The sequence below is a fragment of the Manihot esculenta genome, chromosome 14 (assembly GCF_001659605.2).
Source record: "Manihot esculenta cultivar AM560-2 chromosome 14, M.esculenta_v8, whole genome shotgun sequence".
Classification (NCBI taxonomy): Eukaryota; Viridiplantae; Streptophyta; class Magnoliopsida; order Malpighiales; family Euphorbiaceae; genus Manihot; species Manihot esculenta.
In genome coordinates, this window is record NC_035174.2 from 18,060,667 (window position 1) to 18,075,137 (window position 14,471).

The following is a 14,471-nucleotide window of genomic DNA, read 5'->3' on the forward strand; positions in this document are numbered from 1 at the left end:
GGCGTGCCACGGGAGCAGAGAGTGGCGAACAAGCTCAGAAAGGCAGAGTTCGCCACCCATGGTGTCGAACTCTTCCTTCTTCGACACTATGGGTGTCGAACAAGCATGTTCGCCAGTATGACTGGCGAACACGCTGCGTTGACACACAGAATCCGAAAATATTTTTGAATCCTGCATGTTTTTGAAAATATTTCTCTATTTCTGCATGATTTGAAAAAATGCTCTTTTGAAGCTCCTAGTTGTAGATACTTGTTGATTGCAAGACTCATTACCTAAAAAGAGCCAAGAAATGCTTAAAAATACAAAAGATCAATTTATCTCTATAGAAAATAACAAAGTTTTTTTTTTTTTCTAAGGGATTAGGGGAATAGAGGTTTGAACTTAAATTTATTAGGCGAGTTATTTTTAACTATTGAACCAAGTAAGACTAGGCGGAAAATAAACTAGCTAGCTAATTATCCTCTTAATGGTATTTACATTGTGCGTAGAAAATTATAATTGTTTGGAAGTTGGTTTCTGACTAGTATCTATTTATGATTAAAAGCCTTTTGTTCTTAGAGAAGAGAATGTATATTTAGCACATGTTCATACGTATGCTCATGTAATTCTGCTCTCTCTTTTCAAACTCTCTCTCTTTGTTTTTAAGAGAGTTTTTCTCTGTTTTTTTGCTTTTCTTCATGAGGCGAAGGGCCTCGATTCGTGCCGGTTCGCGGCTACTCATGTCACGACCTGCAGGGGTGGCTCCCTCCACCTCACCCAGAAGTGGGTTTCTTCCTCCCTACCCTTCCAGGTGAAGGTGTAAATAGATTTTGACCTGTGGTTTTTTGGCAGGAGGTGGCTATTTGTGAGGGAGTTTTTGTTTTCCTGCCGGATAGTTTAGTTGTATGTTTATTTTTTTTTCTTCCTTCGTGTTTTGCAGATGGAGGATCCTTGACGGTGCTGTTCCCAATTTGTTCTTCCACTATTAGGAAACGATGGAGATCCATACTTTTCGATCTCGCAGTCGACGCTTTTGTCTTGAATTCTCCTTCCTTGGCTCTAGGGGTAGTCGGTAGACTCGATCATAGAAATCTCTCTTCTCTTTTTCTTGCATTCGTCATTTATCTCTCAACCTTGCTGGGATTACATACATTTTCTTTACTTGGTGCTGCCCTTTGTATCTGTTTCTTTGGTCGCTAGAGGTCGACAAGGGTCCCTTCCTCGCTCTTCAATTCGTGTTTTAAGGCTTTCATACATTTCCTTTACTTGGTGCTGCCCTTTGTATCTATTGCTTTGGTTGCTAGAGGTCGACAAGGGTCCCTTCCTCGCTCTTCAATTCGCGTTTTAAGGCTTTCAAAGGCTACTGTTTGGAAAGAAATCCTTTTCTTCTTGTCGACGATGGTGATGGAGTTTCTTGACAAAAGTCGGAGGCTCCGTTGTTTGTTGCAACCAGGTCGAGGTATGGATCAAGTGGATTTTTGATTCTTTAGGTTTGTGTTTGGACGGTATATTTTAATCTTTTGGGCCCTATGATTCTTTGTTGTTATTGAGGCCTTGGACCTTTAAATGTAATCTTGAGCCTTGGACTTCTCCTCAATGAACTTCATATCTTAGGATAAAAAATGCTCATGTAATTTAACCAAGTGCCATTGAACATTTTTCTCTTGTAATACATATAGTTTCCAGTGGTATTTGATATCTTGAGATCCAAAATAAAATGGGTTTATAATAATTGGAAAAACCTACCTTAAAAGGATCTCCCCTTCCTTTTATCCTTTTTCTCTTGGCTTGCTAGTGACGTCTAACGGCTTTTCTCTTACACTGACGTCTGTCTCTATCATTCAGTTTCGTACGTACAATTGTGTCAGTTTCCCTTACTCATGTCAGATGGCCATTTAATTCTTTAATTCCTCCAGAACGCGTGCAAGAAGGGCTGTGAAAAGACCGGGCCTGCTACCCATCCTTGGATCCCATCACGGGGCTGACTTCAATACAGCAGGTTCTGAGCTCGAAGGCGGCCCAGGTCGGCTGATGTCTTCAGGTCCGGTCCATTGCTGTGGGCAGACTTTCCTTGTGGTGCCCCGATCTCTGGGTCGACTTTCTCTATCATGGGCTCTGACCCGGCCTGGGAGGGGAAGAGATCCAGCGATTATGAGTATCTTTGCAAGAGAGTGGATTTATTGTTGTCTTCTGATCATGTAGTTGCATTTTCAATTTCAAGTTGTGAAATGATCCAAAGGATTTGTTCCAAGAATTAAGAAATTACAGATAATCCAAGAGAGAATTAGAGAAGAATAAGAGTGGAGAGAGTGTCTTAGAGTGAGAAAACAACAAACTTTCTCAACAAACTAACATGCTTAGCTCATTTGCAAGTTCTTATACTAACTTACTTTGTAAGTCCCTTGCAAAGCAGTATTTTTTTGTGCTTGGGCTTTTTGGTTCCTCCGAATAATAAGTTTATAAGAATGATGGGCTTGATCGGTTTGGCTTTCGTTAGATAATCTAATTGGGTCTTTATCTTAGCAAAGATGTCCGATGAGTTTAATATTATGTTAATTTTCTCATAAATAAAATGTGATTATCTAGTTTGACTTATTTTATTTTATTTAAATTTATTTAATTATTTAATCATGGTTTAAAATAAATTTAAATTAAAAAATAAATTTCATATTTTTAACTCTAGCTATTTAGTTTAAAATAAATTTAATCTTTTTGCTGATGTAAATTTAAGCCTAAAGAAGCTAAGGCATGTGCATTACAGCGCTGCGTTGCTTTTGGCAATGAACATAGACCCTGAAACTACTCAACACACAGCACCATTATATCATAAAGACATAATGCAATTGCAGCTGTAATAAAATTTATTAAAAAATAAAATAAAATAAAATGGGAAGCTGAACCTGGGATACAGACAATAACATGATCCTAAATATAATTCCCATGGCCTCAGCATGCAAGTGTTGGATCCCAATAAAAACTTGTCCGTGAGAACTACGAAACACTCTATCCAACTCCACTCTCTTCTCTCTTCTCTCTATTTAGGGTTACAAGATTGCTTTTGTCAATGTCTTTTTCATACCTTTTAAGTAATTACTATTTGTAAGGTTGCACAATCAATTGGCTCCATTTTAAATTCAATTGTGCTGATTAGTTCTAAATTGAATTGAGCTAAAAAAACGATAGAATTGAAATTTTCATTTTTCTCAATTAAGTTAAACATAAATTTTTAGAAAATCAAATAAAAATAATAAAATAAATTTTAAAGCTTAGAAAAAAAAAGCGAAAAGGTAAACAAAGTCACAAACATGTTTTAAATAGAATAGATGGCCATGTGTTTGTACATTTTAAGGCAAGAGTTATGATAGGCATACGCTAAGCCAAACAGCTAAGCCTTGCAAGGCGTGTAGCCTAAATCAACTTCCGTCAGCCATTTTGGAAAAAATTGCGCAGTACTCGGTTCAACTTCCGTCAGCCATTTTGGAAAAAATTGCGCAGTACTCAGTTCAAACTGAAAAAATCGACCGAATTAAATTAATTTAAAATTTTAATTTAATTTTTTATGTATTTTGATTTGGTTCAGTTTTTAATTTCATAAATTTCGGTTATTTCGGTTTGGTTCGATTTTAATTAGAAAAAATCGAAAAAACTGAACCGAACCGAACCGATTAGTGATAATAGTATTTTTTTTCAATAATATAGAGAAATTAAATCTAAAACTAAAATATTTTAATTAAATTTTAAAATACTAAAAATAAAATGTAAAAAATAAAAAAAAATTATTAAAAATCGAAACCGATCAAACTGAATCAAACCGAACCAGACCGGTTCGGTTCGATTTGGTTTCTGACCAAAATCAGTTTGATTTTCATAAACACTAAAATTTTGATTTTCAGTTTATTCGATTCGATTCGGTTTTAAACCGAACCGACCGAATACTCACTCTACGCATAATCAAATTAATTGGTTGTATATAATTAATTAGAGTTTCAACTTATAATATTATATATTTATTTAAAATAATTTTAATATTATATTAAATTAAAACTTATTGAGAAGATAAGAAATTATAATTTTGGAGATTGAAGTCTAATTTGTTGTATTAAAAGATAAGAAATTAAAATACAAAATGATGAATTTTACACGTACGCAATTACAAGATTGCATATATAATCCTTGCAAAGACTAGGCTGGCTGCTGGCTAGTTTGCCAGAATTTTTTCCACAGCTAGCAAAATAAACACCGTTTAATAGTAATTAATTTTCATGATTTTGATGGACCTATGCCCCTTCTCTTCCCTTCTTTGAATTCCTCTTAACTGGCAGTATCCTAATCCTCTTAGCCACACGTACAAAATCCCTATATTTTCACATATAAATAATAAAATTCTGATTAATATAAGCATATAACCTTTTAATTTCAAGAAAAATACACACAAGCAAATCACATAAGAAAATATATTACTAACTATATGCGAAGGAAGTCATTTAAGTAAATAATACCGTCGCTAAATCCGTCGCTAATAGTTGGATTTTTTAGAGAAAATCAACCAATCGCACACTCTACATAAATAATATATAAATTGCAATGCTCAAACACGTGTGGGAGATGCATGTACGCAAAGCACTAGTAAAAAATAGAAACGTACATACTTCCAGTTAAGGTCGCCGGCGAGGAGGAGATCATTTTCCATGTCTTCATAGGCAATGAGGTGACCAGGAACAGCGTTTGTTAGATCAAGATCGGCGGTCTCTGCTACGTCACCACCTGCACCATCCACAAACATTTGCCGGAGAGCCTTAGCGAGGCTATTGTAGCTTCCATGCTTATGGAGGCTGATTCGTTGGCAGATTGAACGGCCCTCCAGGACGACTGTCACCGGAGGAACAACAGCGGAAACAAGATCATCGTCGTCAAGGCCTGGGAAGCTTTTTGAGTGAGGGATAAAGGGGAGAGAAGAAGGTGGTCTAGTGTTGATGTTCGAGATGAGTCTTCTTTCTTGCCATCTCCTTTTCAGGGATTGTTGTTCTTGTGATCTTTCTTGAGGATCAAAACTGTTCATGTTTGTTCTATCTCTCTCTAGGGGAAGTAGAGAGACAAAATATGCTGTTTAGTGAAGAAACTGAGGAGAGTTTGGTCTTTGATAGTGTGTAAGAGAGAGAGAGAGTGTAGGGTGGAATTTTTGTGTGAGGTTTGATGAGCTTTTGGTGAAATTATACAAATGAATGAGAGAGAGAAAGAGAAGAACCTGAACAGGAAAAAACTTACACGCAAGCAGATGTATAAACAAATTGGTAGGATGCGATGGTCTGTCCTTCTCTTAATTAAAAATTTCAAATTAAATTTTAAGTATGAAATATTTTTAAAATTTACTCGTCGACTCGAATTTAAATTAATTAAATTTAAAAATCAAATAATTTATATAAAAAAATAATATTGAAAAAGTTTATGAATGCTTAAATTTTTATATATTTTTTAAAAAAATTCTCTAATTTCAATTTAATATTGTTGAAGTTAAAATTAAATTTCATGTAAAACTATTTACATTAAAAAGGTTAAATGCATTCAATAGATACTGCTTAATATATAGTTTGTAACTTTTTTTTTTGAAATATAGTTAATTTGTGATTCTATTTATTTAAAAATATAAGAATAATTATATAACAATTGATTTAAATTTTGAATCTATTGACTCTAAAATATGATTTGATTTTACTAATTGATTTGATTTAATTAATAATTTTAGAATCATCTAGATCTTGGATTCCAATTAAGATTAAATAAAAAATATTTTATCTATTTTTTTTGTCTTTAAGCACTTTGCTTGTCTTTGTGGTAATTGTAGGGCCAAAAAAATATAAAAATTAATTACAAAACCAAAACACATTAACCAAATGAATATAGGTATGAAATTTTTTGATTTATCTCGTAAAACGTCAATTAATTAGTCATTTCGTTAATTTTATCAATTAAATATTATAAAAAAATTTAAAATATTTTTAATATGAAAAAAATTAATTTATAAATTTTTTAAAAATTTAAGGTATCGATTAATAAGATTTCAAAATTATAGAAATTAAATAATAAAATAATTTTAAAATTTAATAAAAAAATTAATATAGACTTTTTAAAACGTTAAAATTATTTTAATATACTTTTCAAAATAAAAGAATTAACTATTGAATTTCATCCTATTAGAAAAATTAAATAATATTTTTTTCATGAGACCGGAAGAATAAGTTTTTTTTTTCAACTGAGATAATCGTGGTTTATTATTATTCATACTTAATATAAAATAAATCTAATTGGCAGATAGTTTAACAATTCATAATATTTAATCACAATTAAATTATTTAAATTTAGTTTTTATTTATAATCTTATTTTGATTCAAAAATCAATTAATATAATTTATTTTTATTTTTTTAAAACAATATATAATTCAAAACAACTCAAATTTATATATTAATTGAAAAATAATTTTTATTTAATAATTTAAAAAATTAAAATAGGCGAAATTTGAAATATAACCCAAACCGACAAATCCCATACTTAGCTAGAAGTACTAGGTGTGCCATATGTGTTTTGAGAAAGAGAAAAAAAATAAAGGGATGTTTGCTTGCAAAAGCAAAAGAAGGGTTGTCCAAAAAATATTTAAAAAATTATTGTTGTATGAATTATTAATTAATTATTAACTAGTGGCATGGTAATATTGTAATTAAAAAAATCAAGGCTAAAATTTTAAAATTGTATTTCTATAATATTAAATTTAAATTTAATTTCAAATTATTATTAAATAATTAAATAAAATTATTATTTAGTATACTCTATTTAATCTATTTAACATTTTTAAATTTTTTAATAATAATTTAAAAGTAAATTTTAAATTAAAAATTTTATACATATATTTATGGGAATCATAATAAAATGCGTGAAGCAAAAGCAAAGCTTGAAAGAAAAATGTAAAAATTGTACTTGAAAAACAACAAGATCAATTAAAAAATAAAAGATCTTGTAAATTGAAATGCATGGGCTGTGGAGACGACCGCGCTACGGTCGCCGAACACTTCGCTTCTTTGACTCTGAGGCGGTCGGAGACTCACATTTCTCTATGGCCCTCTATAATAAAATCATGGTGCATGAATTACGTAATCATAATTAATCAAAAAAATTAATTAGTTAATCAATTTTCAGGAAAAATAATTTGGTTGAGTGCTACTACCTTATACCTAAATTAGTAATTTTTATTTTTACAATGATTTAAAAAATATAATTTTCTTAGATATTTTCATATATCTAATCTGACTAAACTCTATTAAAATGAATTTAAATAATATATAATCAGATTTATCATATTTTTGAGTCTAAAATTTAATAATTGTTACTATATCAAGTGATTTTCGAATTTTGTCTTGATTATCTACTAACTAAAGCTATTTATATAAGAAATTATTTAAATATATATATATATGATAATAATAATAAATTTCTTATATATTCTATTTTTTTTCAAAAATATAGAGTATTAAATTTAATACATAAATTATTAGTAGAAAATACATCTTTATATTAATTAAAATTATTTAAAATTAAATGAATTCATAAATATTTAAATAATTATAATTTAATTGATATAAAGCTCCGTATTTTACAGAAAATATTTTTTTTTATATTTTTGATATTTGGATATTTTATTTTTTATATTAAATTTAGTTAATTAAAAAAAATAAAAAAACATACACAAAATATAATAAAATTGAATTTTTATAAAACTTTTAAATTATTTATAATAATATTTAATTATTTTATTTTTTAAAATAGATAATAATTTATTTTTTATATTAATTTTAGTTAGTTAAGGAAATTTTCAAAAATATACAAGATATAATAAGATTAAATTTCAAAAATATTATATATATATATGATTTTGTTGTACAAGTCTTTTCTCTTTTTATATGTAGTATAAATTGCTATAAATTATTTAATATTAAGCTATAATATAATTATTATAAAATTATATTGTTTAATAAAATTAATATAAAATAAATATAAAAATAAATTTTTAAATATTCACAACAAGTATGAAATTAAATATTTTTATAAATATATATTGAAAGGGTTTATTTATTAACAATTAATTAAATAAATAAATAATAATATTTATAGTTTAAATTTTTTTTATAATATCATAGCATTATTATATTATATAGAATATAATAATTAAATGTAAATTTAATACGATATTTTTATATTATTTTTAATTAGATTATATTTTCTCTTTTTCTTCTTATATAAATAGGTGTATAAACTATATCTTAAATTTAATATACACCATTTATTCATAACAATTAAATAAAGCACAAATAAATTTTAAAAATTTATGTTTTTATTTTTATTTTTCACTCTTTGCTGTTTATTCCAAATCAATAAGAAAATGTTATTTTTTTATTTATATTTTACTATTTTTTTTAATTTTTTTTCCGATAATTCAGTCTCACTATGAATTTTTAAGTTTTCTGGTTGAAAGGTATATGTTCAATATTTTTTCTATCCTAGAAATAAATATATAATAATAATAAATAATAAAAAAATCATACAGTACTGAAAATATTATATTAACAGTAGATATAATTAAAATTAAAAAAAATTAAGAAAATCATAACTAAAAAATAAAAAAAAATCATATAATAGTAAATTTTATGAATTAATTAATCGCATACTTTATATAAAATTTAAATTCTTAATCTTTTTCTGTTTAAATTTGTATTATAAATCATTTTTTTTAAAGAAAAAAGTGAGTCTAATTCATTAAAACTATAACGGGTCCATATTTTTTTTTTCTTTTTAATTAAGTAGATTTTTTTGAAAAGTATTAAAATATTTATAATAATATTAATAAAGAATACCGTAATTTAATATACTAAGTAAAAATTATATTTAGAAATAAAATAAAAATTATTTAATCAAATATTAATTTGACTGAATTATTATCTATAATAAATTTATATATAATTTATATAATATATGAAAGTGAGAAATGCAGTAAATAATCAAATTATCTAAAATACTCATATTTATATTTATTATAAATTATCTTTATTTTGATTGATTAAAAATAATAAATAAATTTACTATTATTTAAAATTTTTATTTAAAATTAATTATAAAATTAATAAGATTTATTTATTGTAATCTTTGTAATCCCTAAATTAAATTAAATCAATTATATTAAGATCAAATAATTCTTTTTCTTTTATTCGCTAAAAGAAAATGAATTCTTCAAAATAATAGATCATAACACTTTCACATTAATTTTAAAAAAAAATTCTAAAAAAAATTTAAATAGGAACAAAAGGCTTTTATATGTCCATACAAGATAAAAAAATGTTTTTTCTTTATTTTTTCTTTTGTTAATTGTAATCTTAAATTTTTATTGATTATTTTTTTTTTAGGAATTGTAGTGGAAACATGATTTTTTTTTATTTTATAAATTTTATATACAAATAATAAATTAGAAATTGATTGAACTAATTATATATTTAAGTTTTTTATATATAATATTATAATTTAATATGTTATTATAGAATTAAATTATAAAATATACATTATAATTTTATAGTAAAAATATAAACATTGATATGTTATTTATAATATAATTTTATATTATATTTAAAATATTTCTCTCCATTTTTTTAATTTTTTTTAAATTTTATTATTATAAATTAATTTATATATGTACAAATAATATAATATTATAATTTCAATACTTTATTTATTTTTTCATATTAATATAATATTATAATTTTAATACTTTATTTTAAAATTAAATTATAAAATATATATTATGAAAATATAAATACTGAAGTAATTTTTATAGTATAATTTTATATTATATTTAAAAAATAATGTAACAAGTGCCGTGAGATAAAACTAAATATATAAAACACTCGTCACTACAGACATGAAGATGTTTTTATATAATAATAATAATAATACTAATAATAATAAGAAGAAAAAACTAAAATAATTTTTAAAAAATAATTCACCACCCTTATTTTGTTAAAATAAAATAAAAAAAGCATATAAGGCCAAACATTTAAATTAAATTACTTATTTTAACATAATAAAATATTATTTAATACAGTACTATTACAAAAAAGTTAAAACAAATTAAAAAACTAAGCAATTTGAATAAATGCAAAACTATTTAGACATTTTAAAATTTTTATAAATATTTTAATGTAATTTTTAAAATTGAGAAACAGGGTAAATTATTGTAAAATATTTTATCAAACAGGGTAAATTATTGTAAAATAACATTTTATAAGATGGGATAACATTATTTTTAATTAATATTTTATATTTTTTTAAAATAAAATCCTTACCACATATGTTTGAGGGAGAGACATATAATGTTCTGTGCCCCGAGGAAATTTGAGTCAATATTTGATCGATTCGGTTTAAAATTTAATTGAATGTAAAAATTAAAATTTTAATATTTATAAAAATTGAATTAAATTGATTTTAGTCAGAAATTAAATTAAACCAAATTGGTCTGATTCAATTTAATTCGATTCGATTTATTAAGTCCCTAAATTATTAAAAAAATTAATTAATTTATATTCAAAATCACTCAATTAAAATATTCTAAATATTTTTATCCAAACACTTACGGATTTAATTTAATGGTAAATATATCTGTGTAAATATCAATTCCTATTAGATTTTAGAAAATATAAAAATAATTTAATTGAAAAAATTTGAAATAGAATTAAATTAGTAAATTTTTAAAAAACGTAGAGAATTAATGGTTATTCACCCTAATAATAACAGTAATTTATAAAAAATAAAACAATATGGAAAAATAAATAATTTTTTAAAAGATGATTCCACCCTCCTTGAAAAACGTGGTGATTTTTAAAAATAAAAGTAGCATGTAAATCTAAACAATTAAATTAAATTACTTATTTTAATATGATATAGAAAATATTTAATAAAATATTGCTAACAAAAATTCGATACAAAGCTTAAGTAATTTGGATTACAACAATACCAATTAATAGACTTTTTTTCAAATCTAATGTACATCTTGATACATTTTTCAACGGCTGAATTCTCCTGACCTAAATGTTAAATATTTCACGGCTAAAATTAAAAATAGACTAATTAGTAAATTTTTTAAAATTTTATGATATTTTAATATATTTTTTAAAAAATTAAAAAATTAATTAATAAAGTTTTTATATGATAAAGATTAAAAAAGTTATTTTTTTAATATATATCATAATTCTGTTAGCATGGAAAAAGAAAATATAGTCTAAATTGTGTATTGCATAACCCTAGGATTATTTGATAATCCCTTAAAAATAAACATACTCTTCTGGAAAAATTTAAGATTAGAACAATAACGAGATAATTAAGGCAATTCAGCAGAGTAGTAGAAAAGATAGAGAGAAACAAGATAGTAGCCGTTGAAACTGTTAAAAAAATCAGTAAAGTTAAGGGCGATAAAATCTTTAACAAAATTATAAATCTCAAGAAGTTTATTGTAAAATCTTACAAAACTCTATTTATTTGCATAGGCATGGGGCAAATCAATCGATTTGAACTGAAATTAATTTTTTGGTCTAAATTCGCGTGCACGACCCTTACTTGCTCTTTACAAGTCCAATAACAAAAAACTATTTATAAATCAAAAGAAAAATTTTTTTTTTTATGTAGGACAAAAAAGCTTTGGAGATATAACTTTTACAATAATCCCCTATATATTTCAAAAAATTTTCTTTACTGGATTTAAGTTTTGAGTGAATATGCTTCGAATCTAGTGTCTTCTAGACTATGAACCCGTTCTAAACCGATAAAACATAATATACAAAGTAATTGGTGAAGTTCTTACTTCTATGAACCAAGTACTCTTTTTGTAGGATAAAATCTTATCAATCACATTACACTCCGCAATACTTGCTATTAACACAGTTTTGCACTAAATAGACTATGCGCGCATCTGATAGTTCATAAGTACTTTAGAGATTATGTCACAATCTCATAGGACCGACCCCAACTTCACATTTTATCATAAAGTGTATACTGTAATTTATACAGCATTCATAAGAGATATGATTATCATTAATAGTTTTAGCTCATTCTGTCATTTAATGTAGTCTAGCACTTCTCACACCATAAAAGGAACAATGACAAATAGTACTAATAGAACTAACAAGTGATTTATTATTATCCATATTAAACTTTTTTTATAGAATCTCCAATCACAAAGGTTGGGTTCTTATCACTATTAATTTCAAATTGCCTAAAATCCCATTACTCTTTAGTTTTCTTAACTAGAAATAACACAATTCTCAAGTTGTACCATATAAATTTTTTCTTTCAAGTTTTCATTTAAAAACTCTATTTTAACATTCATTTGATGAATAAAAAGTTTATGTATAGAGACTAAAGTAATTAATACTCTAATGGAAGAAATTCTAACTATATGAGCAAAGGTATCAAAATAATCTATATATCGTTTTTGAAAAAAACATATTGCCACTAATCTTGTATACTTTTCGATTGACTCATCTGGGTGATATTTCTTTTTAAAAATCTATTTTCAGCCAATAGATTTAGCTCTTACAAGCAAGTCTAGTAAAGTTGAAATACCATTTTGAGTAATAGAATCGATTTCAACTTTACTCGATTCTTTCCAAGAATGAGCTTCAGAAAAATTAATAGCATAAAAAATAATATGTAGGGTCATTTTCAACAAGACAAGTGTAAAAGTCATTTCCAAAAAAAGTATTTTTTCTTAAATCTTCATTATTATTTTCAAAACCATTTTTATAATTATATCTATTGGATGCATGATAAATTTTTTCAACTTTTAAAAGAAAAATATTTTCAAAAAATTCAATATTTTTTTATCTCAATTATAGTATTACAATTAAGTATATCATTTTTCAAAATAATAAATTTATATGCAGTACTATGTTCAATATAAGCTATAAATATGCAGTCAGAGGTTTTGAAACCGATTTTTCATTTCTTAAAGTTAGAAGCATTACTTTAACAACTCCCACACTTTTAAATATTTTAATTTAAATGTATAATATTTTCAAAGTTGATAGGGTATTTTACTATTTTTCTTATAGAGTATCGTATTTTGTATATGATAAGCAGATAATAAAACTTCCCCCCAAAGGTTATTAGGTGATGAAGAACTTATTAATAAAACATTTATCATTTCTTTAAATGTTCTATTTTTTCTTTCTGCAACTCCATTGGATTCAGGTGAATAAGGTGGAGTAAATAGATTTACTTATTCCTTCTTTTTTTGCAAAAATTATTAAATAAGATGTGTTCACCATCTCTATCTCATCTAATCCTTTTTATTTTCCTATTTAATTGATTTTCTATTTCAACTTTATATATTTGAAACATATCAAAAGCTTCATCTTTGTTTCTAAGCAAATAGACTTTAGTATATCTAGAATAATTATCAATAAAAATTATATAATATTTTTTACCACCTCTAATCATAGTTTGTTTTAAATCTCCCAAGTCTGTATGTATCAAACTAAGCAATTCAGATTCTCTATATATAGTTGGACATGATTTATTGGTTAATTTAGATTATACACAAATCTCAATTTTATTTAAATATGTATTACTAATACCAAATATTATACCAATATATTGCATTTTTTTAATATAAGAAACACCAACATGTCCTAATCTAGCGTACCATAAATCAAAAGAATCAATTAATGTAACGCCCCGGAAATCCGGACCGCTACCAGCGCTAGGATTCAGGTCGGCTTAAGGCCGCCGGAACCCGTAGCAAGCCTACATACATCCTGTTTACCTGTTTAATCCCATACATGATCAACAAACATACATAAGAATTAAAAACTTTTCTTTTTCTTCATTCACCAAACTCAACCTGCGCATGCACTATGTTCATCATATACCTAAACATTAATCCCTCTGTGGGATTTCATCAAAGCCTCAATGGGCAATATATATCCTGTGTTGAGTTGGTTCACATATACATCATAAAATAAGATCATGTACATACCAAGGGATTAACATATACTATGGTCAAGCACAACTCTATCCTCAATAACATAATTACATAAACATAACTGTTCAAAACTTTACATTACATTCTTATCATTTGTCATGTCCACATACTCTAGCTATTACATACATATGACTTTTCTCTTCTTTTCTTCTCTATCAATCCCGTACCTGCAAACCTGGGGTTAGGGGAGAGGGGTGAGCTAGATGCCCAGTGAGTAGAACTATATAAAAAAAATATTTAAAACATGCTATAATGGAATGCATCATTGCACAAATATTTCACATCATGGACGGACCGACCCAAAAAAATCCCTCAGCTCCATGCCCGGCCCTATTATGGGCACCACAGGACTTCGTATTGCCCGGCCCTATTATGGGCACCACAGGACTTCGTAAATCGGAGCTATTGCCCGGCCCTATT

General features: G+C 26.0%; 1 protein-coding gene and 1 long non-coding RNA gene across 3 annotated transcripts; one reads left to right on the forward strand and one right to left on the reverse strand.

The window, feature by feature from the left end:
* Nucleotides 1–448: 448 nt before the first annotated feature.
* On the forward strand, nt 449–1,628 carry LOC110630690. Its single transcript, XR_002490409.1, has 2 exons — nt 449–790; nt 920–1,628. It is a non-coding gene; the product is annotated as an uncharacterized LOC110630690 (long non-coding RNA).
* Nucleotides 1,629–4,060: 2,432 nt separating this feature from the next.
* On the reverse strand, nt 4,061–5,196 carry LOC110600628 (auxin-responsive protein IAA33). Of its 2 annotated transcripts, none has more exons than XM_021737499.2 (2): nt 4,625–5,196; nt 4,061–4,335 (listed from the first exon to the last, which is right to left on the reverse strand). In XM_021737499.2, exons 1-2 carry the CDS (start codon nt 5,036–5,038, stop codon nt 4,315–4,317), a joined length of 435 nt encoding a protein of 144 aa, XP_021593191.1. In that variant the 5' UTR covers nt 5,039–5,196; the 3' UTR covers nt 4,061–4,314. The 2 variants fall into 2 exon arrangements, with proteins under 2 accessions (XP_021593191.1, XP_021593189.1); XM_021737497.2 differs by having other exon boundaries at nt 4,629–5,195.
* Between the last annotated feature and the right edge of the window lie 9,275 nt (nt 5,197–14,471).

Excerpts from the sequence above, each read along its gene's own strand:
- LOC110600628 (XM_021737497.2), bottom strand. The coding sequence starts at position 5,038 with ATGAACAGTTTTGATCCTCAAGAAAGATCACAAGAACAACAATCCCTG. Across the intron at positions 4,336-4,628 it reads GCCGGCGACCTTAACTGGAA|GGATTTTGTACGTGTGGCTA; the intron begins GTATGTACGTTT and ends GTGAAAATATAG.